The sequence below is a fragment of the Cervus canadensis genome, chromosome 7 (genome assembly GCF_019320065.1).
Source record: "Cervus canadensis isolate Bull #8, Minnesota chromosome 7, ASM1932006v1, whole genome shotgun sequence".
In the NCBI taxonomy this organism is placed as follows: Eukaryota; Metazoa; Chordata; class Mammalia; order Artiodactyla; family Cervidae; genus Cervus; species Cervus canadensis.
In genome coordinates this window covers 51,093,457-51,121,105 of record NC_057392.1, presented here as the reverse complement: position 1 = coordinate 51,121,105, position 27,649 = coordinate 51,093,457, and the positions used below count along the sequence as shown (strand labels likewise).

The following is a 27,649-nucleotide window of genomic DNA, read 5'->3' as shown; positions in this document are numbered from 1 at the left end:
CTGTATAAGGATTAAACTGTCTCCTTCCAATCACATCAATCTAGGAGTCACAGTTTAAAACATTAACTCTGCATTAGAAGCACAGTTAGCTGTTAAGTATGACAAATGGACTTATGGTTAATTAAGTGGCCCATAAATTAAATTGTGGCTTCTTCCACTCAATTTATGCACTTACTCAGAGCTCTATGTTAAAGAGCTATGTTCTTTTACAGTAAATTTTACCCCATCAAAGGAAGATAGGAAGAGTCCCTAGACGCTAACGTTTTTTTTTCCTGTCATTTAGTAGAGACCAAGCTACATACCAGTGACACGGATCCGACCTCCTGGATCAGAACAGAAGGACAGAACAACATGTACTCAGGGATCTACCTAAAGGCTTGAGAATCAAAGGAACAAGTTTTGTGTTCCCAGTAACCTTCGGGAACTAAATTCAAAACCTTTTCTACTGCTTAGCATAACCAACAACTATCCACATCTCTGTAACCTTCCCTCAACCTCCACTAGAGCTCTGAAAATACACTAACTCTTCCTCACATAAAGTCTGCGACTGGACACAGAGTACTAGAGCTGGAAGACTTGCTAGGTCATCTACCTCTGCTTCACATTTGATGTTCAAATCCCTCTGCAATATCTCAATCGTCATACAGCATCTGCTAATCTGTCGGAGTGATTAGAAAGCCATAAGCAGCCAAAGCTTTCATTGTGTATTCTTTACACCTGCATTCATTGCTTTTCCTTTCAAACTCAATCCTCTCCTTCCTTGAAATCACCAGAATATCAGGTCTGCTATGTGGAATATCAGAATATCAAATCAGTCTACTTTGGTCTCTTCTTCTCTAAGCTAAATATCATTAACGGCCTTTCAGTTCAGTTCAGTTCAGTCGCTCAGTCATGTCCGACTCTTTGTGACCCCATGGAATGCAGCATGCCAGGCCTCTCTGTCCATTATGGTCTTTACCTGCTCCTTTTAAGTCACAATTTGAAACCTTTTTTATACCCTGATCATCATCTCCTAGATGTACTCTAGTGCAGCAGTCCCCAACCTTTCTGGCACAAGGGACTGGTTTCTTGGAAGACAATTTTTCCCTGGATAAGGGGCTGGGGGATGGTTTTGGGATGATTCAAGTACACTGAATTTAGTATGCACTTTATTTCTATTATTATCACATCAGTTCCACCTCAGACCATCAGGCGTTAGATCCTGGAGGCAAAGGACCACTGCTCTAGTGTCATAATTTCTCTTGGGAAACTTGCTATCCAAAAACCAATTATAATCTCCTCTTTCCCACCTGCAAGTGTCTTGTAACCAGCATGGTGTATCAAGGTACAACCTGCTGCATCATTTTATTCCATCTTTCATTTGTGATTTCTTTCCCAAATTTATGGGACACAGGTTGAAACACAGTTGTAGTGCAGAGAGAAGCACCAGTGAAGCTCTAGGGCTTATCTCCATATTTGAAACTGCTGTAGGAAAAATTCAAAGGTTCAGGCTAACATATAATGTCTAATTAGAATTTGAATGTAATACAAAAATATAATTCAATTCAATAAATATATTTCAAAATTCATTCTAATCTCTGAAGAAAACTAACAAAGTAATACTGACCAAAGCTAGATACCTACATATGTATTTGTATATGTGTATATATATGTAAACAAATACATTTTAATAAGCCTTATATTTTAATCATCAATTGCATCACAAGTGATGGGGGGTGTGAATGATCACTTTTTCTAGATATTTATGTCATGCAGTATAAGACTGTGTTTATAAAAGCTATTTTTCAGAATTCACATCAACAACTATATATTAGTTCAGTCACTCAGTCGTGTCTGATTCTTTGCAACCCCATGGACTGCAGCACGCAAGGCTTCCCTGTCTATCACCAACTCCCAGAGCTTACTCAAATGCTCATCCATTGAGTCGGTGATGCCATCCAACCATTTCATCCTCTGTCATCCCCTTCTACTCCTGCCTTCAATCTTTTCCAGCATCAAGGTCTTTTCAAATTAGTCAGTTCTTCACATCAGGTGGCCAAGTGTTGGAGTTTCAGCTTCAGCATCAGTCCTTCCAATGAATATTCAGAACTGATTTCCTTTAGGATGGACTGGCTGGATCGTCTTGCAATCCAAGGGACTCTCAAGAGTCTTCTCCAACACACCTCAAAAGTATCAATTCTTTTGTGCTCAGGTTTCTTATTGGTCCGACTCTCACATCCATACACGACTAGTGGAAAAACCATAGCTTTGACTAGATGGACCTTTGTTGGCAAAGTAATGTCTCTGCTTTTTTATTATGCTGTCAAGGTTGGTCATAACTTTTCTTCCAAGGAGTAAACTTTTTCATGGCTGCAGTCACTGCATCTCCAGCGATTTTGGAGCCCCCCAAAATATATACTACTCTATACAAATACTCTATAGATACACATATATGCTGTCACAAACCTTTATCAGTCTTGAAATGCTTCTCACTCATTTGAACTTTGTAACTCTAAGATGAAAGCAGGGAAGGCCTAGCACACTCATTTTCACATGAACACATAAAACTTCCCCAAATTCATGTGGTTTGTAAACTACAGAGCCAAAAATACAGCCCAGACCTTTGGATTCCAGATCCAAGAATCAAGTGTCCAGGCACCTAGTTTGGTTCTAAGATTCAGTATATCAGGTGTAAACCTTAATGGTCCCCTTTGACCCAGTTTCTTGCCCATGCTTGCACTAGATTTGGCAGTCTTGTGGATATTTCTGTGTATCCCACAGAAGAGAAAAGCACATGACTGTCACTTTTTCAATGGATAACTATTTGCTTAAAATCTTAATCAGAGTGTTGCTAATCACAGACTGTGAGAGCCAGATACTTCCATTAATATCCCTGTGGAGAAACCACAAGGACTCCAAAAACCATTAGCCGCCTCTAGTGCTCTGCACTAAGAGCACTCTTAGGGGGGAAATCCACAAACAAGAAAAGTCAAAGCTAAGAGATTAAAGATTTATAAAAACTCAAAACTTACAGCCCCATCTTCCCCACCTCAAGTCAATGGACTCTTGCCACCACTGCAGTACACTATTTTGCCTAAAACAAAAAGTCCCATCTGGTGCACTGTGACATCATAGAGGGGTGGGATGGGGTGGGAGATGGGAGAGAGGTTCATGAGGGAGCAGATACATGTATATCTATGGCTGATTCACGTTGATATATGGCAGAAAGCAACACAACACTGTAAAGCAATTATCCTCCAATTAAGAATAAATAAATTAAAAAACAAATAAAAGCTTCCAAATCTAGCTCACACTAGAGTCACTGGGGGAGCTTTTAAAAAATATAAGCACATGGGATCTTTCTAATACATGGGAGGTAGACTGTAGGACAAGGTAATCTTTTTTTTTCTTTAACAAGAGTCTGATGTGACTATGATGTATCTGATCCAAGCCTAGAATGTGTTAATCATAGGAAGTCAATTACTCTTGCAATGTTCCCAATCTCTCTCCTGTGACAACTTTCCTTTTCCTAGTCAATCATTCTCACTGGCATATAAATATGTCATAATAGTTTCATGAAAACAATGTTCCCTTTGACCCCACATTCCCTCATTTCTCTACACAACTTGACTGTAAAATTCTTAGATTTTTCTATGCTCCGTCTATCCACTCTCTCACCTTCTAGTCTCTCAAAGCCATGCTACTCAAACTTTCATACTCACCTCTCCACTGAAGCTGCTGCCCACGATCCACATGGTAACCTCCACATTTCCCAATCTAAAAATCCATTCTCAGCCTGCACCACACTTATCTGACCCAGTTGGTCATTCTTTCTTACCACTTTCTTCACTTAACTTTTATTCCTACACTCTCCTGAATTTCCTCTACTTCTCGGGCTAGTCCTTCTGAGTCTCTTTGGTATCATTTAGCTCCTAATGGCTAAGTACTGGAGTCCTGCAGGCTTAGTCCTAAGATCTTTTCTGTATCAACACTAACTCTTTGTGTTACTGAATACAGTTCTAGGATTCTAAATACCATCTGCATGCTGATTATTTATACATTCATGTCTTCAGCCCTGGACTCCCCTAAATTCCTGAATTTTATCTCTCTATTCAGTGTCTATCTTTGTGCATGCTAAAGTCTCTTCATGTCTGACTCTGTGCAACCACATGGACTGCAGTCTGTCAGGCTCCTCTGTCCATGGGATTCTCCAGGCAAGAATACTGGAATAGGTTGCATGCCCTCTTCCTCCAGGGGACCTTCCCGACCCAAGGATCGAACTGGTTTCTCTTATGTTTAACCTGCATTGGCAGCCGAGTTCTTTACCACTAGCGCCACCCTGGAAACCCTATTCTTTATTCTATGTCAAATTGAACACATTCAGAAACAGAACACTTAAGTTTATCTCCCCAAAGCAACTCTACTCTTCTTTGTTTCCAACTCAATAAAGAACATCCCTCTTCATCTACATGCTCAGGCATAATTCCTTGAGTCACTTTTGATCTCTTTTTTTTTTCTCTAAATTAGAAATCCTATCAGCTCTACCTCCAAACATATCCCAAATTAGACCATGTCTCACCACCTAACACATTTTGACTCTATTCCAAGCCTCTCACCAGAAATACTGTAATAGCCTCCTAAACAGTCTCTGTGATGCAGTCTACTATCATACTGCAGCCAGAGTGATCCATTTCAATATAAATGGCTTTGCATACTCCTGTTCAAAGCCCTTCTATGACTTTGCATGACCCTCAAAATAAATTCCAAAATACTTGCCACAGCCTACAATACCATAAGTAATATCCTTTCCTACTGTTTTCCCTCATCTTGCTCTTGACACGTTGCCCTTGCACCTCATTTCTGAATAAGTCAAGCCTTTTTCTACTTCAGGGCTTCCCAGGTGGCTCAGTAGTAAAGAACCCGCCTGCCAATGCAGGAGATGCAGGTTCAGTCGCTGGGTCGGGCAGATCCCCGGAGAAGGAAATGGCAACCCACTCCAGTATACTTGCCAGGATAATCCCATAAACATAGGAGGCATGCGGGCTACAGTCCATGGGGTCGCAAAGAGTTGGACACGACTTAGCAACTGAGCACTCGGCACGCCTGCATGCATTCCTAGCTCAGGATCTTTGTACTTGCTGCTCTTCCCAGCTAGTGCCAGTTCTCCATGAGTAACTGCAAGCTTGATCTCTCACTTCCTTTGGTCTCTACCTAAGAGCCGTTTCCTTAGAGAAGACTGCTGTATCTAAAGAGATCTTCCTTTCTCTCTCTAGCCCCTTGATGCGTGTATTTCTCTTTATGGCACTTACCACCACCTGACACTATATTATACGCATGTTAGTTGTTTATTTATTTATTGTTTTACTTCTGCACCAGAAAGTCAGCTCTTAAAATAGAGATTGTTTTGCGCACCACTGTATCCCTAGCAATTAGAATAGTACCTGGCAAAGAGTAGGTCGTTGATAAATGAGTGAAGGAATGAAGGAAAGAATGAGCAAATTTAGCCTGAAACACATGCTCTCTCTTGGCCCTCTGCCTTAGTGCATATTTTCCCCTTTACCCAAAATGCCCTTCCTCATCATTTTCTATGCAAGGTGGATGCCTATTTATTCTTTAAAATGCATCTCTGGTAGCATATTTCCCTGAAGCCTTCCCAGATAAGCCTCCCTAACTACACACACACACACACACACACATACATACACACGCCACCAAGCAGAAGGATCTGCTCTCATCTCTTTCTGTTTTCAAGATAAATTGTTTCTACCTTTAGTCTAGCACCTACCCATGAAGATGCGTGTTTTGCTTATACCTTCTCTCCCTTGCCATACTACAAATTACTTAAGGCAGAAGTTGACTTATCTCTAAATGTCCAATGCCACGGCATGCTGAGAACCCAGTTATGTCAAGACTGTGTCTGATTGCTGGTGCTCACATAGCTATTACTACTTCCTCCTGTCTGTGCTAAGTTATTTTTATTAGAAGCTGCTGTTAATAATGTGATTACTCCACCTAAAAGTAGCTCATTTATTCTCTCTGCCTCACAGACAAAAGTGCCTGTAGATTTCAGAATTAAATTCTAATATAGTGTATATTTGCTCACTATTGACAGAACTAAGTGATGCAAGTCCTCAAAACAGAAGTTAGCCTAAATACCAGAGTATATTACCTCATCCTAGTTACTAGCCATGGGTGAAAGAGTTTAAAGTAAAGTTAAATCAATAAAATGCCTTAACCTCTATCATACTGCCCCACTTTACAATGCAGACTGAAAAGGTACTATATTGTTGATGGGAATAGCATCCTTTTCAAGCAGCATCAGAATAGAGTAGACCAGAAAAATTCGTGCACAATAGATGTGATAGCTATTGGAATATACAATTCTTATGCTAAAGAAGCTATAAATTTCATGTTGATAAAACTGGCTTCTGCCATTAACTGCCTCTCTCCAAGACAATGCAAAACAGAGGTTTATCTTATTTCCAATATAGTCTTGGGTCACAAATGCATTGAATGCAATAAACTAGAAATGCTGTATCTCTATTAGCTTTTTTAGCTTTTGCCACTTAGCATGCACACTATTTCAGTTAGATTTCAAACAACGCTTTGATGGAGACAAGGATGATTTTATGCACTATATATTGATGAGGATTTTGAGGTTAGAAACTCAACACAGAAGTTAAGAAATTAAGTTCATAAAACAAGTGAATGAATAAAGCAGATTCCAAATTAGTATCCAAATTCCACATACTAAGAGTTAAAAGTCCTGGATTCAAAATGACAGTCACTTAATTGTGTCCGACTGTTTGTGATCCCATGGACTGGCCCACCAGGCTCCTCTGTCCATGGAATTCTCCAGGCAAGAATACTAGAGTGTGTTGCCATTCCCTTCTCCAGGGGATCTTCACAACCCAAGGATCAAATCCAAGTCTCCTGCATTGCAGGTGGATTTGCAGGAAGATTGCAAGAGGATTCTTTACCTCTGAGCCCCAATTCAAAGGTCCAGCCAATTTAAAGATCCCCTGATTCAAAGATCCAGTCAATTCACGCAGATATGGGGCATTGGATACTTGTCTCAAGTTTGCTGGGACTGTTTCTTCAATTGTCAAATGAAAGTGTATCTTCAATTCCTAGAATTGTTGCTAGGACCTAAATATTATGATTCTACATTTTGAGTCACTTATGCTCTATGCATAATAAGATAATCGGTCCCGCCTCATAAGAAGATGACAACACAGGCATTACGTTTGGCTCCTAACATCTGTGTTGTGAGGATGACAGCAAGGTTCACGAGAATCACTGCAACCTGGTCATGTCAAAAAACCTTAGGAGGTCAGGAGATCAATCAGTACAAAGACTTTACTCAGTCTCAATATCTGCATTAGAAACATACTTCTGTCTTTTGAGGAAGCTGGCTATTTTCAGCTCTATGGAACCTGCTAAGGAGGCCCAGGTGGCTTGGAAAGTAGAGCTGACACAGATCTGAAATCATTGGACAGTCTCAGCTCCACCTGTTTTTCATTTGTTTTTCCTCTTGAATATCTAGAGGGATTTGCTTCAGCCTCAAGCACTCAGTGCAGTTCCAGCTCAACCAAGAACTACTTCCACTCAATTCAAGAGGTAAGATGACAAAGAATTCCTACTCGCAATTCCCAAGAGAGGGTCAGGGATTGTGTCACATACAATCACAGGGAAACAGTTAGACATTAGACCATTCTCAGGTCTTTCTGTAGCCCCACTGAAACAATCAAACCAAACCCCTAAATACTAAGGCAGATCCTGCAAATTTCTTTGATCCTGCAAAATTTCTTTGTCCACTGTGCAATAGCCTCAGTCAAAAGATGGTTCTTTTTTTAAAACTTTTTATTTTATATTATAGTTGATTAACAATGTTGTGTTAGTTTCAGGTGTTCAGCAAAGTGAATCAGTTATATATATACATATAACTATGCTTTTTCAAATCAGTTTCCCATTCAGGTTTTTACATTATATTGAGCAGAGCTCCCTGTGCGATACAGTTGGTCCTTGTTGTTTACCCACTTTAGATACAGCATCATGTATGTGTCAGCCCCACACTCCCCAAGATGACTGTGTCTTGGTGAATCACTGACCTCTCCAGCTGAGGGACCACTCATTCTCAATACCCAATCACCTCTGACAGGAATCCAAGTCTGGACAGAGATATTTTTTTTTTTTTTTTGCTTTTAGCTTGGTGCTATATGTAAAACAAATCAGGGATTATTAGTTAAGCAAGATTGCTCCTCCCACTATGAGTCAATAAACGTTATGTTGTGCTTAATAAGTGTCAGAAAGTATTCTAAGAGATTCATATATATTAACTTATATTGCTCCACACCACATCTCTATAAGGTAGGTGCTACTTTTGTTATTACCATTTTATGAATGAGAAAAGTGAGGCCCTGAGGGGTTAAGAAACTTGTCCAAGGTCACATAACTACTAAGTCTCAGAGTCACATCAAACTCAGGCAAACTGGCTCTACAGTCCACGCTCTCCATCACAAACACAGATTCCCTCACACATGGCTTCAAGTTTCTGAACTTGATATATTTGGATAAACAGGGATGAATTTCAAAAACACAAAATTGAGTGAAAAAATAAGATATAGAGAGACAAGTACAGTTCAAGACCACATCTATAAATTTCAGAAATACTCAAAACAATATCATACATGATACCTTTTAAATTGGGCTTCCCAGGTGGCGCTAGTGGTAAAGAACTGGCCTGCTAATGCAGGAGATGGGAGAGATGTAGGTTCAATTCCTGGGTTGGGAAAATCCCCTGGAGCAGGGCATGGCAACCCATTCCAGTATTCTTGCCTAAAGAACCCCATGGACAGGGGAGGCTGGTGGACTACAGTCCATGGAGTTGCAAGAGTTGGACGCGACTGAACCGACTTCATGCACACATGCACCTGGGACACACATCAAAATCATTATAGTTGTTACTCCTGAGGAAGAAGGGATGCTGGAATAGTGCTGGGGATAGTTCTAGGTGATTTTAATTTTATCGGTAGTGTTTGACTTCTTCAAGAGAATCTGAAATGCATAAGGTATAATGCTAATAATTTGCTCATGCTGGGTCTTAGGTATATTAGTGTTTATTATATTAATCTCTGGCCATTTCAGTATTTTAACTGTAAGAATAAACTACATATATGTTATCTCCTCTTTCATCTTGTGCCCTCCCAATTCCAATTTTGGTTGAGATAACAGAATCCAGAGTATTGCATCTTGGAAAACAAAATCATAATGATGATCCATGCAGGGCTAGTTAGCCTAACGTAACCTACAGTGAGTATTATTTCCAACTTGATGAAGATAAATTAACAATCTATTAGAACTTCAACTGAGCACATGTAAACAAGCACAGCAGCAAACAGTGATCATCAGAGAACATAACCTAAGAAAATATGGAGGACAGTTTGTCCCTACGACATACTTGGCAGTCTCTTCTAGAATAACGACAATGCTAACCAAGAATGACACACTATAGCTAGACACTAGACATCACTGGTAGCTTCATTAGGATAATTTTTGCCCAGTTATTATCTCCCCTAGTAAGAATGAGTTATTTTAGAACAGGGTTCATGTAGCCATTGACTGGCACATGGTGTGGGTCTCATTAAATGCTGGATGAATAAACATAGAAATGAAGACATGTTCCATAAGATCTTTGATTTAAACACTACAGAATATTCAACTGTTTGAGCAACAGGGTGGTAAATGAGGCTGAAGCTTAAAATTCTTGTAACTAGATAGACAGCACTTTAGGGGGATGTTAGTGATTTGTATTCCCTTAGGTAAAAGTTAGAATTTTCCCTTGTGATACAAATTCCTTTGTTTTCACAGACTACCTTGTCGAGCCTTTCCAACCATACAAATAAGTCAACTTCCTAGTCTCTGTCACTATAAAATTGCTTCAACCACTGAAGCAGATGCTTCTATCTGAGATGTACTTCTTCAGTAATTTAAATAGGATATATTTTGAACAGAACCAAGTTCATGCAGAGTTAAGGAATTCTCCCCTGCATTTACTGCGCAAATTTACTGCGCAATTTGAAAATCATTGTTCATTCTTAGAAGATCTGTCTTATTTGTATAAAACGTTTGTAAGGCAAGATCCTGCAGGACCGATGCTCTCTGCAATCTACTTTGAAAGATGCATGGTGGAAAGGTATAATGCTACCTAGACTGATATCTGTTACTCCTCATCTGGTATTATTTTAAATGGAATAACCCAAACATTTGGAAATGTGCTGATAAGTATCATGATTGCTTCTTCTAGACCAGGAGTGGCCAGAGCATGTCTTACATTAGGAGTGTTTCTCCTAAAGGACACGCATGCTTCATCCTCAGCCATCCTGCAATAAAAAACCAATGAGCCTTGGAAGAGGACTGAATTGAATACCCTTATTCTCTCTCTGAAACCTGAAGGAGTAGTTCCTAGTCCTGGGGAAAACAAAGAATATCCATTATGTAGAGGATTAGATGGATGAATGGCATCACCAACTCAATGAACATGAGTTTCAGCAAGCTCCGGGAGCTGGTCATGGACAGGGAAGCCTGGTGTGCTACAGCCCATGGGGTTGCAAAGTCAGACACAACTGAGTGACTGAACTGAACCGAACTGAGAGATAGGCTAGGAGCTAAACATAGATAACCAGACAGCTCTCGCAAAGAAGGACACAGCCTATGGACTTTCTGAGCGGTGATAGTTAATGTAAGTCTATAGATTTCCATTCTTGGCAGTGCTGTACCCCTCTGCTTTCCTCAAGAATTCAGTAAATTATCCTGAAGCCCCACAGTCTGGTTTTCTTTAAAATTTGAAGAGAAGAATAAAAAGCTCCTGCATCTCAGTGGTTCAGAGTAAAGAATATTGACAGAGATATCAGATGAATACAAGGACATGTTTGTGGAACACGGAAATATTCCTCAATATTTCCGAGAAACTACCTGGTGAGAGAAACACAACAAAGGAATAATAACAATTAAAAAAAAAAAAAAACACAGCAATCCACTGAATGAACCTAGCTTCCAGGACTTAAAAACAAATTTAAATGAATTTACTTAGTGCTGAGGAGGTCAGGAATTTTTTTCAGTTACACTGATTCTACAGTATTAAAATGTAATGTGACTTTCAGTTGCTTCCTGTTTGATCTTCTAAATAATCTACCAACACAACAGAGTTAAAACTTGAGCAACATAAACTATTAAGAATAAGTGTTACTATGTTTAATTCCAAAAATTCAGTTATCAAAAGTCACTTAAAGAATATCATCTAAATTACCTGTCATAGCCAAATTACTCTGAAGTATCACTTTACATTTGATTCTATGGATGAAATAAAACCCAGAATTTTCCTTAATGCTGTTCATATTATGATAATTATTAGTTTTAAGAAAATAAACTGGAATCTTTGCAAGTGAAATTGGCCAGATACAGACTCCTATTGCTTTTTACCAGAATAAAGGCCTATCTTGAACAATAAAGAAAATTAAACATACAGATCCAAATTTTAGATATATCCTAAGATTGAGTATGGCACATATTTTTTTACCTTAAATTAAGAGAAAGACTAAGACAGGATAAACCACAGACTAACAGCACACATTTGGTATTTTATAATACCAGGAGGGACAAAAGGCAAGACAAAGAAGAACAGGAAATACTAAATGCCGAGTGCCCAGGATTTCACAGGCTAAGAACCTTACAGATACTAATGCATTTAATCTTTAGACCAACCCTATAAATGCAGAAGTATCATTAAGCACCATTTTGAGACATATGCGACATATGAGACACAGGGAACTATCACACAGAGCCAGGAAAATACTATATGGCTGTTAAAAGTGTGAGTTACTGAAGGATATAGGGACATATCAACACCCTTAAAAATAGTTCTGTCTTTGAAAGTTACACGCTATGAGAGTAAATTTTTGCTCCAACTTTTCACATTCACTTTTGGGTCCACAAAAGGTTTTTCGGCTTTCTCCAACAAATGGGAAGAGAGTCTATGCCCTTCCATCTACCCTTCTCACTCCATTCCAAGGAAGAGGAAAAACTTATCTGATTGCTGAGACTGGGAAGGAAAAAATGGGGCCAGTGAAGCTTAGCCTGTTGTGGGATCTACCTGCTCATAGGCTGGACACAGTCTGAGCTCCAGGTAGGCACAAGTAGCTCCGGACCCAGACCTGACTCTCCAGGTAAACATTGGGAACCTGGTGGTGCAGTGGTAAAGAATCTGCCTGCCAATACAGGAGACACAGGAGATGTGGAGAAGGAAATGGCAACCCACTCCAGTTTTCTTGCCTGGAGAATCCCATGGACAGAGGATCCAGGCAAGGTACAGTCCATGGGATCACAAAGAGTCAGACACGACTGAGCGACTAACACACACAAATGATCAGAAACAATGCAGAAATACACAAAGTTCAAAAGAATTCTCCTTTCCCACCTTCCCAAAAGTATCTCTCTCCTACTATTAACTGCTTGACTACTTGCTGTTAACAGCTTCTTGTAATTACTCTTAGAAAAAAATATTTTCCAAATATTTAGATATGAGTATTTCTTTCCATATTTTGAATAACTGTTTAAGTTTATGTGAAAAGAAACAAAGCATATAACTTGTGTGTGATAACTTGTGTTTTTAAAACTCACACACCAAGAAGGGAAGGGGTTATATCAAGGTTATGGTTGTATAAGTGACTTTCTTATTCTACAGAGACTTTACATTTTCAGTTTCCTGCTATGAGAAGAAAACTGCATAATCTAAAACATGTATCACTATATAGTTTTTAATTATAAAAGGAACATATTTCCATTAAAATTCAAATAATATAGAAATATGTAAAGCAAAAAGCAAGTCTCTGCCACCAAACTCCCTAAAGGTAACTGCCATTAACAATTTTGAATGCAGACACACACACACACACGCACACACACATACACACACACTTGGATAAGTGCACAGATATTTTAAATAGAGATACATTTATAAATTCAAATTTTTTCAGGAGAAAATAAATTTACATAGACATATAAATCTTTACCTGGATAAAGCTTGGTTCTCTAATCTGCATTATATAACTATAAAGAAAAATGCCATTCTGCCTAAACTGTATTGGTATCTGGAAGTCAAAGGCCAAAACTAGTGATTGATATTCATTTTTCATACCATGGCAGTTTAGGAAACTATACCACCAATGTTTCACATTGTTTTTCACAATTTCCAGGTCATCCCCTTGCACCAGGTTGGCACAAAACATTACTGCCTAGAATTCCCAGTTATTAACCTGGCTCCAGACTTTGGATAGTTGGAATCAAAGGCACATTCACTACCTCCAGTCTGAGTTACTTACAGAGAGCAAAGATGGGCAGGGGATAAGTGGTTCATCACTCTCGTTTTGAGAACGGCTTGATAAAGACTTTATCGTCTTTATGCGGGTTATCTACCCACATGTTCCTCAGTGCCAAGGTCAGATACTTAGCCAACATGGCGATTCACTGATTCTCAAGTTCCTCCAAGTTAAGCAAATAATTAGTGCTTTAGAGAATGATCCAGCTAGCAACTACCCCTCTCCCCTCAAAAAAGAGATTCATTTTGTGCCACTAAGTTTTATTTAAAGACCATGCAATCGAATCCCAGCTGGCTTCATTGAAGCAGCAACGTGGGCAATCAGTGACACCAACTGCAATGCTATCGTTTCTATAAACAGTAATGAGAGGGGGTAGGATGGTACTAGAAGCTTATGTATAAACAAGAAAGATCATTTCAGCAAGAGAGACTTGTCTTCGCAGATTCACAGTATCTTTCTGATATTCACCCTAGGAAACATAAATACCCTGCCACACTTAATGGCATTAGAAATAATATTCAGACATGGCATTCACAACACTGTACAATGAAAATAACATAGTGTAAAGGTAGCAATTTCATAGACCGAACTGTACAAAGGAAAGCTTCATTGTTTCAAGATATTCCAGGGAATTTAAGAGAACAGACCTATAAGTACTCCCTGAATGTCTCTTTCTAACCCTGATACCAGAGAATAAAACTTGCACCTTTCTTAGAAACTGATGTGTTACATCTGGGTGTGAACAAATGGACTTGGGTTGAGAGAGGGACAGAGAAGAGAGATAACACAGATAACTAGGCAGGACATGTGAATATGAGCAGTGATGAGTAGGCTTGAATTGAGTTGCAGGATAATTCTTTGTAAAAAAAAATGCTTTTTCATATGTGCTTTTTATTTTTATTCAAACATACTATTCCAATAAAATATACAGAGATACTATTCCTCTCCATTAGAGCCCCCATCTGTCCCACCCAGCAATACCTTTTGAACTCTTAAATGTTTTAATAAGGCTGGGAGATAAACACAAAACCCAGAAAGAATTAATTATTCCTTCCTTGGAATGACTCTTACCACAGACCATTAACTCAGGTAAGAGACTGTTAAACTATTAATAAACTGATGCTCCCAGGTACCCCACTTTGGGCATGTATCGTATACTACCTAATATGGCAGCTCTTGCTTGTCCTCATCTCTCTCTCTGCTGGATCTCCTGTGCCTAACACAGAGCCTAGCAGTGATTGGGCCTCAAAGAACGTTTGCTAAATAAAAAAAAAATGGCAACCCCTTAAGTCAGAGACATGTTTCTTTAACTTTCTATCCTAAGATGGATAAAGACAGGAAGAAGGGAGGGGTGCCAGCTGTGGAGGGCTATTTGGCATGACACATACATCCTAGGCTTCCAGAAAAGTCTGACTTCACTCCACTCTTTTGCTTTACTTAACCCAAGAGGCAGGCAAATGGACTGCTGCTCCATGACCCAGATGGAGCATTCAACCCAATCCCTTCACCATAAAGTACTGCCCTGGTTTTCTTCACATGCACACAGCCCTTAGTTTATAAGCTGAGAGAAAAACAATTTTATTTGCATTTTCCTTTGTCTGGCAAAACTGCAGCAGAGATGAGAGCTGCCATATTAGCACTGTTTTTCAAGTAATGCAGCTAGTTCGTTTCCAGGAACTCGGGGGCATCAATAGGTATTATAGTTTCCACACAGCAGAGTAAGTACAAAGGAGCACCTGAGTCCTTAAGCACCTTGCAAATAAAGTACCACTTTGAAAGAATAACCTCAAATGTCAGTGGAGCTTCACTGCATTTTGGGGAAGAAAGATGAATATCATTTAAGAAGCAATGTACTCACTAGTCTCAGAACAACCACTAACTTACTGCTGCTGCTGATGCTAAGTCGCTTCAGTCGTGTCCGACTCTGTGCGACCCCATAGACGGCAGCCCACCAGGCTCCCCCGTCCCTGGGATTCTCCAGGCAAGAACACTGGAGTGGGTTGCCATTTCTTCTCCAACGCATGAAAGTGAAAAGTGAAAGTGAAGTCACTTAGTTGTATCTGACTCTTCCTGACCCCATGGACTGCAGCCTGCCAGGCTCCTCCGTCATGGGATTTTCCAGGCAAGAGTACTGGAGTGTGTTGCCATTGCCTTCTCCACACTAACTTACTGCTGCTACTGCTAAGTCACTTCAGTCGTGTCTGACTCTGTGCAACCCCACCCCTGGGATTCTCCAGGCAAGAACACTGGAGTGGGTTGCCATTTCCTTCTCCAATGCATAAAAGTGAAAAGTGAAAGTGAAGTCACTCAGCCATGTCCGACTCTTCGAGACCCCATGGACTGCAGCCTACCAGGCTCCTCCATCCATGGGATTTTCCAGACAACAGTACTGGAGTGGGTTGCCATGGCCTTCTCCACACTAACTTACCAGATGATGACAAAACCCCAAACTTTTGTATGTTAAACTAATTATTCAAAGATTATGAAAGGAAACCAATACATCAATTCATTGTATACTACAGATGGTATCATAGAGAAGTAAAAGCGATTGACTAGAACGAACCTTAAACTGAGCCCAGTAATCCTCCATTAAATTTTATTATGTTAAACTCTACTGCCTTACTATCCATCAGGATAGACCAGATAACAAATGACCTTAAAAATCTAAGTTATTTACAAAGAGAAGTTTTTAACTTCTCTAATGTGCTAAATGCCCACCCAGGGTCACACAGTCCTATTACTACAAACACTCAGGGACACAGACTGACGGAACAACCAGTACCTTGAACATCATCAGAAGGTCAGAAGTAGAGAGAATTGTGCTCTGGTTATTAAAGCTTCCACTTGGAGGTGAGGTGTGTCACTTCTGCTCATGTTTCCCTAGCTAATGCAAGTCATATGGCCACACCTAAGTTCAAGGGAAGGTGATAATGCCATGCATCCTGCAATGTGCCCAAGAGAAGAACCCAAAACACTGGGTAAACAGTGGTAATGCCGACCACATAGGCACTTAGCAAATTGCATTAAGTACTGCAAGGCAAATGAACTAAGAATAAGCACTAACTTTTTGAATTTAACACTGAAAATGTCATGTAGAAACAACAAAAATCCCTTTGAAAATGAAAGCCATAAAAAACAATGATCATTTTGTATATTTTATGTTTCACATTCATTTTACCCATTGGAGCAGTATTGAAACAGTGAAGAATTTTAGACTTACAACATAAAAACCTGCTCAAATAAAGATTCTATGACAAAGGTCCATGTAGTCAAAGCTATGGTTTTTCCAACAGTCATGTGAGAGTCAATGTGAGAGCTGGACCATAAAGAAGGCTGAGTGCCAAAGAACTGATGCATTCAAACTGTGGTGATGGAGAAGACTCTTGAGAGTCCCTTGGACAGCAAGAGATCAAACCAGTCAATCCTAAAGTAAATCAACCCTGAATATCCATTGGAAGGAATGATGCTGAAGCTGAAGCTCTACTACTTTGGCTATCTGATGGGAAGAGTCGACTCATTGGAAAAGACCTTGATGCTGGGAAAGATTGAGGGCAGGAGGAGAAGGGAGTAACAGAGGATGAGATGGTTGGATGGCATCACCGACTCAATGGAGTTTGAGCAGACTTTGGGAGGTGGTGAAGGACAGGGAAGGCTGGCATGCTGAAGTCCATGGGGTAGCAAAGAGTCAGACATGACAGAGTGACTGAACAACCACAGGAATAAAGGTAGAGTGGAGCTGAAAACAGCTGCATAATGCCATCTTTGTAGAGGATCCCTTCCTGGGAAGTGAACCAAAAGCAATAGCCACTTTGCCATGGAACATTCTTTCTTGGATCAGCTGACTGTCCGGTACAGGAGCTAAAGCCTGTACCCCTTAGATACATACTCCCCGATGCAACCTGACTCTATGTGAGCAGTCTCAGTTTAGATGTCAGCACTATACTTGAAAGAAAAGGTCTGCCTGGGTTCTGAGTGTTTTTATTAGGATGGATAAGTATTTTTGCCTAGTATTTCAGTCCCCCACCAAGGCCACTTGGTGTACAGTTCAATCTCCAGACATTTGATAATCCTTTATGCTATCAGGCTGAGTAGCACCAATTGACCGATTATCTCAGAGGAGTGATGACTACACACAGAAGAAAAGACTAAGATTTGACTTTCCGGAATTGCTTGGGGTAATAAGACAAGCACATTGCTTCCCCTGGCGAGGTGTGCATGCATGCACACCCACACACACACACACACGTTATGAGTACCACAGAGACCAGCTGCCAAAGTGATGCTATCCCGTCAGGTTGGTGCCTACTGGAGCTTTCTCAGGGTCTCCTTCTGAGGCATCAGAATGGTCTTTCCTGGTGAAGTGATGATAAAGCTGTAACCTTAACACCCCTCTCTGATAGAATTCTTCTGCTTTCCTCTCAAGTAAATCTTGAGAGAAATAGGAGTAGGCATTAAAGCTCTTGTTTTAATCTCTGAGCTTCCATTTCTTTGTAAAAGTTCCATCTCTAGAGAAAAGTGAATCTGCTTTACTCATCCTTTAAGCTGAAAATATAGTATTTTACCAGGTTAATAAAAATGCCATATACTCTGAGCAGAATTATTTAAAATTTTAAATGTATCACCTGTCTTTTAACATATAGGCTCCCATGAAAACAAAAACAAACAATTTTTATTTTGAGAAATGGAAAAAAAGAATTATAACTGACTGGAAATAGCCTTAAACAATCTATTTAATCTTGTCTAAGATTGTCTTCTATTTGACATTTTATGCTATCTCCATTCTACAGAAGTACAAAGGATTTATAAACTAATATAATGGATAAATTAGGCAATGTAATAACATTTGATATTGCAGAAGAAAGACAAGAGTAATAAAATGTTTTTATTATACTAAGAAGCTCAAGAGTTAGTAATAATTATTTTGTATTTTCTTAATCCTACTTATTAAATAAAACCTAAATAGAATATTAAAATATTTATAATTTCAAAAGTTCAACAGTCTATCAGGAGAATCTTTTAAACTCTTATAACAAATTATGTTACTTTTTTCCTGTGGCCCTTAATCCCTCAACTGTAAATTGATGGGGCAGAAGTAGCTTGCATAAAACCTTTTACTCCATGTTAACATGGTTCAAACTATTACTGTATTTCTCTTTCGGGAAGTTTAAAAAATTAAAATTGTGCACTCCAGCTCTATTTATATAAATTTGCTCCATGAAAATGTATCTGATGTCTTTACTTCAATTTGCACTCACAAACTGGGCATAACATATCATGCAGAATTGCTCATACTAACAGTAAAAGTCACATGAAAGAAATCACTTTAAAATGGAACACAATAATAATATCTAAAATATACTGAGCATGTTATACATGGTGGACTCAAAGTTCTTAGCACAATGCCTGGCATACAGTAAGAACTCAATAAATCTTTGAAAGTGTGAAATTGTTAGTTACTCAGTCATGTCCCACTCTTTGTGACCCCATGAACTGCAGGCTGCCAGGCTTCTCTGTCCATGGGATTCTCCAGGTCAGAATACTGGAGTGGGCAGCTGTTCCCTTCTCCAGGGGATCTTCCCAACCCAGGGATCAAACCATGGTCTCCTGCATTGCAGGCAGATTCTTTACCGCCTGAGCAACCAGCCACCAGCCACCCCAATAAATCTTTAGCTGTTACTAATTCATTTAATCTTTACCACAACCTATGAGGTAGGTACTATTATCAAAGTAATTTACATTTCTGCAAGGTCATGTAAGTTATCCAAGATTATAAATTAATAAAAGCCACAATTCAAACAAAAGCAATACAGTGTCCAGAAACAATCACTTAGCAATTCTATACATTACCTCCTTCTGGGGAAAAGGTATAAAAGGAACCTTTGTCTTTACTTGTGACTATATTCTTTTACAAAAATTGCTCTAGAGTGACAGTTCCCTAAATAACCACCCCACTAAATCACAATGCATGTATAAAGTGCAACAGTTTTCATAGGTTCACATGTTAAATCTAGGATTCAGTAAGAAATAGGAAGCAGGGTAGAGCTATCATTATTCCTACTTTTTTCAGTGAAAATACAGACTGAAAAATCTTCAGTAATTTTATTGAGACTGCTCTATAACTGAGTCTTCTGACTCTTAAGTCTCATGATTTTGCAACCACCTATGCTTCTCCATCACACATATTATTACCTCTATTTGGATCTGTTACCATTTGAAAGACTGATTCTGTATGTAAATGAACATGTTATCTATTTTTACAAGAAGTTTTTATCACACACCATATATACCTTAAAAATTTTCACATCTAGGAAATAAATACCCAAGTTACAGTCTGTTCATGTTTTACTTCAAGTAGATAAGGAAAACTGAAATAATATTAACATACATCTCTGTTGGCTTCCTGAAATATGTATTCAAAACATAAAACTTCAACATCAAGCAAGTTCATTTAGAATATAGTGATTTGATATCTTACAGCATTTATAAATATGGTGGCAAAAGATAATGTCTAAATCATCTTCTGAACTGAATAAAAGTCAAGATATGAGATCTCACTGGTGATTTCATTTCAAAAGTGTATGTTCTCATACTTCACATATAAAGTATCTAACTCTTTTAAAAGTTTTATTTTTCATTTACAGTGGTGAAGAAGCAGCAAGTCAAAGTTTTAGAAAGGATGAATGAAACCTATATATATTCTAATCTTTCCAAATATAATCTTCATAGCTCCAGTACAGACTGAAAATAGGTACTTAACCAAATGAATCAGATCCCCCAGAATAACATATGAAGCTTTAAACCTGAAACCTATTATAATATCCTTAAATTTCTGAGCATTAAAGTTACTTGGAATTAATAGACCAAAAAATTATTTTACAGAGGCACGTGTTTAGACATAATTAGGAGCACCTTTTCTCTCTCCTCACATCCCACCCCCATTTTGAAAACAGAAAACCAAAAGACACAAAACCTGGGTTAGTATTTGCAAGACTACTAGACAACCCATTTTAAAAAGAACTTACATCATAAAAAAGAGAGAGGTGGACAATTGAAAGTGTGGTAAACAGCTCGCTTCATCCGCAAGGCTTCAGCAGAAAAGAATCACACTTACTTGGCTGTAGTTTTTTTTTTTTTTTTCATTAAAAATTTGAATCGTTTTTGCAATATCGCAGGTCATTAAAAGAGTCTGATTTTCTTACTTTCTCTTCCTGTGCTTTTCCTGAGGGACCTAGTCGGCTAAACCCAGACCTAATTGGGGCTCTTTTGTTTCAGCGTCAGTTCAAAGATTGCTTGATCTCCAGGGCAAAACGTACTCTCTCTCTTTGACGATGGCCGTATGTCTACTTTCCAGACAAAACAAGAAAAAGAAAAGATACCTGCCTCGCCAGCCACCTGTTTAAAAGTCCCCACTCCTGTCGAAAGCACCGGCAACTTCTCAAGAGGAGACTTTGAGCAATTCCAAGTCGCACGCCGCCCTCGCAAGTCACAAGGAGAGAGAGCCGCGAGGAGGTGCGGAAGCAGGTCACTGGAAGCGCCCTCGGAAAGAGACCCGCGGGTCCCGCTCAGGCGCTGGGCGGCAGCGAACGCGTTCTATGGAACAAGGATGACTTCAGGGATTTAAGAGGGGGGCAAACCCAGAGACAGAACTGGCGACGGGGCCGTGATCTCGCCCCAGTAAGGAAACGCCTTCCTTCCATCATTTACAGGGCTGATTAAAGGAGGAGAGCGGGAAGCAGAGAGGGGAGCAGAGAGAAGGAAGAGGGCTGGGCGTCTGCAGGATTGGGGCTAAGGAAAGAACATTTTCTCACCACTTAGGCTGCTGCTGGACCTCAGGCTCCTTCCACAGAGACACTGCAGCATATGCACTCCTTTCTTCAAAGAAAGCTCAAGAATCTTCATGGAGAAGCGCGTGTGTGGGGTTGGTCAACTCCCCGCCCACCTCCGCTAATTGTCCAACCAAAAGGCGGCCTGCCCGGGGAAGCCGGGTCCCAAGTCCATGGTGCGCGTCCCGGGCGCACAGCGGTTTGCACGGCGGCCCGGCCGGGGCCGGGGGCCGGGGGCCGGGGGCCGGGGCCGGGACTGGAGCGCGGCGGGTGCGGGGCCGGGGCAAGGCTGGGAGGAGGAAGCGCCTCCCGGCTGGGGGCAGCCCCCGGGGGAGCGGAGGCGCGGCCACACCCCAGCGGGCACGGCCGTGACACTTTGGGACTTCCCCCAAGGAGGCGGCGGGGCTGCGGGCAGGAGCGCACCGGCTGAGCGGAGGACGTCCCCGTGGGTTGTGCCCCCTTCCAGGTGCGAGCGCCGGGAGGGACGAGGGCGGGATCCCCAAGGGCCCTGGCACCCTGTCAGCTCCTATTCTCCGCGTCTGGTGGTGAGTCCTGGGCGTCCGCCTCCCTCGGTGCCCCCGCCGTGCGGGGCGGCGCGGCGCGGCGCGGAGCGGAGAGGGGCTCCCCGGGCCGGAAGGCAGCGCTTCCGCGGGCTGCGCGCGGGCTGAGGGCGACTCCGGCGTGGGAATCCGGCGGAAGGGAAGCGCCCGCAGGAAGGGCTGGACCCAGGAGGCTGCCGAGCGTCAGAGGCGACTCCGGGGAACAGGGCGGTGGGGGTGGGGAGGCGGGGATGTGGAATGAAGAGAGCTGTAGGGTTCGGGCGCGCGGAGCGAAGGGGTACCTAGGCGTGGGCAGGGTACTGAGGTGGGAGTCTGGACACCTGGGTTTTCTGATCGATGCTCTGTGACCTTGGGTAAGTCCCATACCACCCTGGGCGTCACTTTTCCCCTCCGTAAAGCAGGGCGGGGAAGACGGTGCAGAAGAGAGAATTGGCAGCTGCTTGTTGGTCCCCGGGCTTCCCAATCTCCTGGAAAAGCTGAGCACAGGAGCCTTGGGAAGGCGGGTGCAGGTGGAGTAAGGGGGGCCAGAAGGGAAGGCGAAAGTACAGAGGCCTTCCTGAACGCTGCAAGGGGAGGCAGGTGAGGCGGGAAATCTGAAAACAATAGCAATGTTTTACTTTGACGCAATATTCTGTCAGGCTCTGTCTCTGCCAATTGGCCCCAAAGATGACCAGCGAGCTTCCCTGTGGTTCTAAAGGTCTCGATTCCCCCCCCCCCACCGGCCCCACCCCCAGCAGCAACTCCTTTGACTTTCCCTTTTATTTTCTTTTCTTTCTGCTTCTCCCTCCCCTCCTTCCCTTCCTTTTCCTTTCTTCCTTCCTCCCTCCCTCCGGGCCTCCCTCCCTTCTCAGAGGCTACCAATGCCCTTTTGGGAGTCTGATGAGTGAGGCACCAGGAATGCTGGTGTTGCTACCAGATTCCATCCTATCTGGAATTTCAGAGTAAGAAGGGACCTTAGAAGACAGCAATACAAGTGGTTAAAAGCACAGACACTGGCAACAAGCAGCCTAAGTGAAAATTCCTATTAACTATGTGACCTTGAACACATCTCTTAACTTCTTTGTGCCTCAGTTTCCATATCTCTAAAAGAGTTAATAATACAATAGCATCTACATCTTGTACCCTTTACTGAATGTTAAAAAAAAAAACTCAATACAAAATAAGTACTGTAATAGTGTTAGCAATTATTATTACATAGCTTCCAACCTGTAGGGTTTTCCATCACTCTCACTTTCCCATGAATGCCAGCATCCATTCCAGTGTCTACATCTCTGCTTGCACAGTTCAGGTAATAGAGGACTCACCAGCTCCCCAGGTAGATCATTGCACAAAACCTATTCGAAGATTTACCCTGACATTGAGCCAAAAACTTACTTGACTTTCTTTCTACCCATTGTCTCCAGGCTACCTAGCACTAGCTGGTTAGCTCTTCCCAGCAAGAGAGTGAAAATTGTTTTCATCACCCCTTTCCTCTTTCTCTTCTCTAGGCTGATCCTTCACAGTTCCTGTGGGGTTCCCTGGAGGTTGAAGATGAAGGCTGTAGTTGCCTGGAAAAGTTAAGTCTCTTCCTCTTTCCTCTCAAAGGTGATGGAAGAAAGCCAGAACATCAGGAGGGTCTTTTGAGCCCTCAGTCACCACTGGCTACACATTCTCTTTCAGAATCGAGCTCCAGGCAAGGTCATTTGGGGTGGTTCCAAGACTCAAAAAGATATGTCCAGGCCTGCCTTCCCGTGGGGCTTCCCTCGTAATTCAGCTGGTAAAGAATCCACCTGCAATGCAGAAGACCCCGGTTCGATTCCTGAGTCAGGAAGATCCCCTGGAGAAGGGATAGGCTATCCACTCCAGTATTTTTGGGCTTCTCTAGTGGCTCAGCTGGTAAAGAATCTGCCTACAATGTGGGAGACCTGGGTTCTATCCCTGCATTGGAAAGATCCCCTGGAGAAGATCCCCGTTGGAAGATCCCCTACTCACTCCAGTATTCTGGCCTGGAGAATTCCATGGACTGTATAGTCCATGGGGTCTCAAAGAGTTGAACATGATTGAGCAACTTTCACTTTTCACTTTTTTTCACCTTTCCTGGTAGAGCAACTGGTAAAGAATCCACCTGCAATGCAGGAGATCCTGGTTTGATTCCTGGGTCAGGAAGATCCTTGGAGAAGGCATAGTCTACCCACTCCAGTATTCATGGACTTCCCTGGTGGCTCAGAGGTAAAGAATCCGCCTGCAATGCCTGAGACCTGGGTTCTGTCCCTGGGTTGGGAAGATCCCCTGGAGGAGGGCATGGCAACCCACTCCAGTATTCTTGCCTGGAGAATCCCCATGGACAAAGGAGCCTGGAAGGCTACAGTCCATGTGGTCACAAAGAGTTGGATATGACTGAGCACACACACACACCTTCCAGTCACCCCTCAGTCCCCTTGTTGAGTGCAATCACCCCAGTTTTGTGGGCTCCACAGTCCTGGAAGAACTTGCTAAAGCTGGAGAGGTAATGAGCCCCAGGGCAATCTGGGCCATGGCCCTTGTCGTTCCAATCTCTGCGGGAATTAGGGAGAAACTTGGCTCATCTGGGGATTTTACCCGTAGAAATTCCCCATGGAGGGAGAGATAATTAGCAAAAGGAAAACATCTAAAAATAGTCCTTCCTGCTGCAGCAGAGGCAGAGAGCTTTCCGGTAGAGCTCTTTTGGTCTGGAACCCAGTGCCCAGAGCTATTTTATACTTTAGGAGAGAAAAGCTATTCCTTGAAACGTAGCAAAAGAATGGGAACTTGAGGAGAACAAGCAAATCACTGTCTGATTTAAAACACCCATGATCTCTGGAGCATCAATTTTCGTATTCACAATAAGCCTCTGCCTACCTGGCAAGGGTGTTGCAGGGATTCAATGAGGTGAAACATGAAAGAGCTTTGATGATTCTGATTATCTTCGCAAGATGGAGTGCTCTTGTCAACTCCCCTGGGTTCTAGGTGCTTCTTGATGGTCTATAGTGGCTGTTACTTGATTATAGAAAAGCTTTATGTGTGAATCTTTTGTCTCCTCAACAGAACTAAAAACTCTTAGAAAACAGGGCAGGAAAGCAAATCTGTCATAGTTAACATTCAGATGGTCGGCTGTCTTGTTCCAATGACTGTCACAGTGATTCTTATGACCAGGTATACTCATCACAAAGAGAGCAGATCATCATAGTAGTTTAAAAAAGAAAAAGAACTGGGGAATCACACTTACAGATTTTTGTTGTTGTTGTTATTGAACTGTCTAAAGAGTTCAGATTAAACCAAAGAAAGCTATAACATTTCAATGCAAAATATTTTCTTACTATATAACATGGATATTTGACCAAAGTAGGTATAAAAGAGAATTGATCAATGGAATTGTAATACTTAGACTTAGCTTTACAAAAAAATAGACTTTTGCCTTTATCAGATTTTCATGTACATGCTCGTTAAAACAGCTGCTAAGGTGACATCTAGTTTCACAGTCCACATTCAGGCATGTTGATGCAGTCTTCCTAAAGTAGATTGGGCAGAACTTAAGACTGCATTTTTACATATAACATCCAAAAGCAAGACAAAACGAGCAAATAGCAGTAGCCAGGAAAGAGGCACATTTTAGTCTAACCAAAACTTGGAAATTCTCTACTTTCTGTGTATTAGTCCATAAGCAAAAATCAAATTTTTTACTAGCAATTATATTTTTAATTTTAAATTGAAGACATGCAATAACCAAATTTTAAATTATAGTATCTGTCTCTAATTAAAAATTTTTAAGTTAGATATTCTTTCTGTTTTCTTATTGACCTTGGACCAACTCTAGCAAGTGACTCACTGGTGTGATTTCAAAATGAAATCATTAATCACTTTCTGAGAGGGATTGGGAAATCTGGTACATAGTGATAAGTGAACTTATTTAAAATCTAAGTATCTAAATTTTTCATTTTATAGAGTTACTTACTCACAGTTTGTAAAAGTTAATAATTGTTTGAGGAAGATCTCAGATTTTTAAGTGGTAATTTATCTAAAATATTTCTGTCCCTATTAAACATTGGAATCTGTTGACTCTTGGCATCAGCTGTTTAATTAAGCAGTGTATTTATCTGTTTGGAAGTCTACATTGAATCAGTAATAGCATACTAAGAATATTGCCAGGCCTGAAAAACTTTTAATGAGTATATTTAATGGCAAAATGTCTATCAAAAGGAAAGCAACTTTATTTAACAAAGAAACCAAACCAAAACATAAACTGAAGCATGAAAACCAGTCTTATAGCTAATGTAGTATCTTTGTTCTATGATATATGTCTAGACTACTGACTGCCAGGGTAAAAACTTGGTCTGTATCTCATGTCTTTAGAAATACCCTCAAATCCAGTTTTGACAGGCAAGGCAACTGTCAGAGACTGAATCTTTGTTATCTCCCTAAAATTCATATGTTAAATTTCACCCCTAAGGTACTGGGAAGTAGGGTCTTTGGGAAGCTTCACCCTCATGAATGGGGTTAGTGCCCTTCTGAAAGAGATCCCAGAGAACTTTCTCTCCCCTTTCACTATGTGAAGACACAGAAGATGGCTATCTATGAGCCAGGAAGCAAGCCCTCACTGCCACTGGATCTGCCAGTGCCTTGATCTTAGACTTCTTAGCCTCTAGAACTGTGAGAAATAAATATTTGTTGCTTAAGCCCCCTAATCTATGGTACTTTTGTTATACAAGCCTAAACAAAGACAGCAACAAAATCAATCTTGTTAGATGTGACAAAAACAGTCATTGGCACCAAACATTTTTTAATGGCATATATGGTCCAATTAAGTTAAAATAACTTTTGTTCTCAAAAAAGCAAATGCATGAGTTCTTTGTTATCTTCTTCCTTTTTTCTTTATTTGTTGTTCTTCTATTTATTCTTTTCTGCTAAATTTTCTATTTTGAAATAGAGACTTACAGAAAAGTTGCAAAATAATAGAGTTCATGCATACTCTTCACCCAGCTTCTCTTAGTATTAACAACTCACATAACCAGTGTACGATTACCAAAACCAGAAAATGTATACTAGTACCATGCTGTCAAATTAACTATTAACTTTACTGAACTTTCACCATTTTTTTACCCTAATGCCCTTTTTCTGTTCCAGGATCCAGCTAGATTCCACCTTGTACTTCGCTGTGTCTCCTTAGTCTCCTTCCATCTTCGGCAATCCCTCAGCCTCTCCTTGTTTTTCAGTACTTTGAAACTTCTGATAAATATTGATCAAATGTTGTGTGGAATGTCTTTCAATTTGGGTTCATGTAATGCTATCTAAATGATTAGTCTGCCTTTACTGATTTTCAGCAAGAATGCTACAGAAGTGATGTCATATCCTTTTCAGTACATCATTATCAAGAGCTATGATGGTGGTTGGTGGTTTAGTCACTAAGTCCTGTCCGACTCTTTGCAACCCCGTGGACTGTAGCCTGCCGGGCCATTTTGTCTATGAGATTCTCCAGGCAAGAATACTGGAGTGGGTTGCCATTTCTTTCTCCAAGTGATGTTGTATCCTTTTCAGTACATCATTATCAAGAGCTGTGGTAGTGGTTGGTGGTTTAGTCACTAAGGCATGTCCGACTTTTTGCAACCCCGTGGACTATAACCTTCCAGGCTATTTTGTCTACGAATTTCTCCAGACAAGAATACTAGAGTGAATTGCCATTTCCTTCTCCATTGGATCTTCCCAACCCAGGGATCAAACCCATGTCTCTTGCATTGCTGGTGGATTTTTTACCGACGGAGCCACCAGAGAAGCCCTATTAAGGGCTGCTGCTGCTGCTGCTAAGTCACTTCAGTCGTGTTCGACTCTGTGCGACCCCATAGACGGCAGCCCACCAGGCTCCCCCGTCCCTGGGATTCTCCAGGCAAGAACACTGGACTGGAGTGGGTTAGTGTGCCCA

The 27,649-nt window shown here is 41.0% G+C and overlaps 1 protein-coding gene across 4 annotated transcripts in view; it reads right to left on the bottom strand.

Moving 5' to 3' along the window:
- The window catches only part of FGF12 (fibroblast growth factor 12), a 585,143-nt gene that overhangs the window by 373,257 nt on the left and 184,237 nt on the right, over window positions 1–27,649 (bottom strand). For 2 of the 4 annotated variants that reach the window (XM_043473410.1, XM_043473411.1), the window contains exon 1: window positions 21,164–21,278. The exons of the other annotated variants lie outside the window; for them this stretch is intronic. In XM_043473410.1, coding sequence (XP_043329345.1) covers window positions 21,164–21,254 — 91 coding nt within the window. In that variant the 5' untranslated portion in view covers window positions 21,255–21,278. Of the gene's footprint in view, window positions 1–21,163; window positions 21,279–27,649 lie in introns of those variants that run through there. 4 annotated transcript variants of the gene reach the window in all.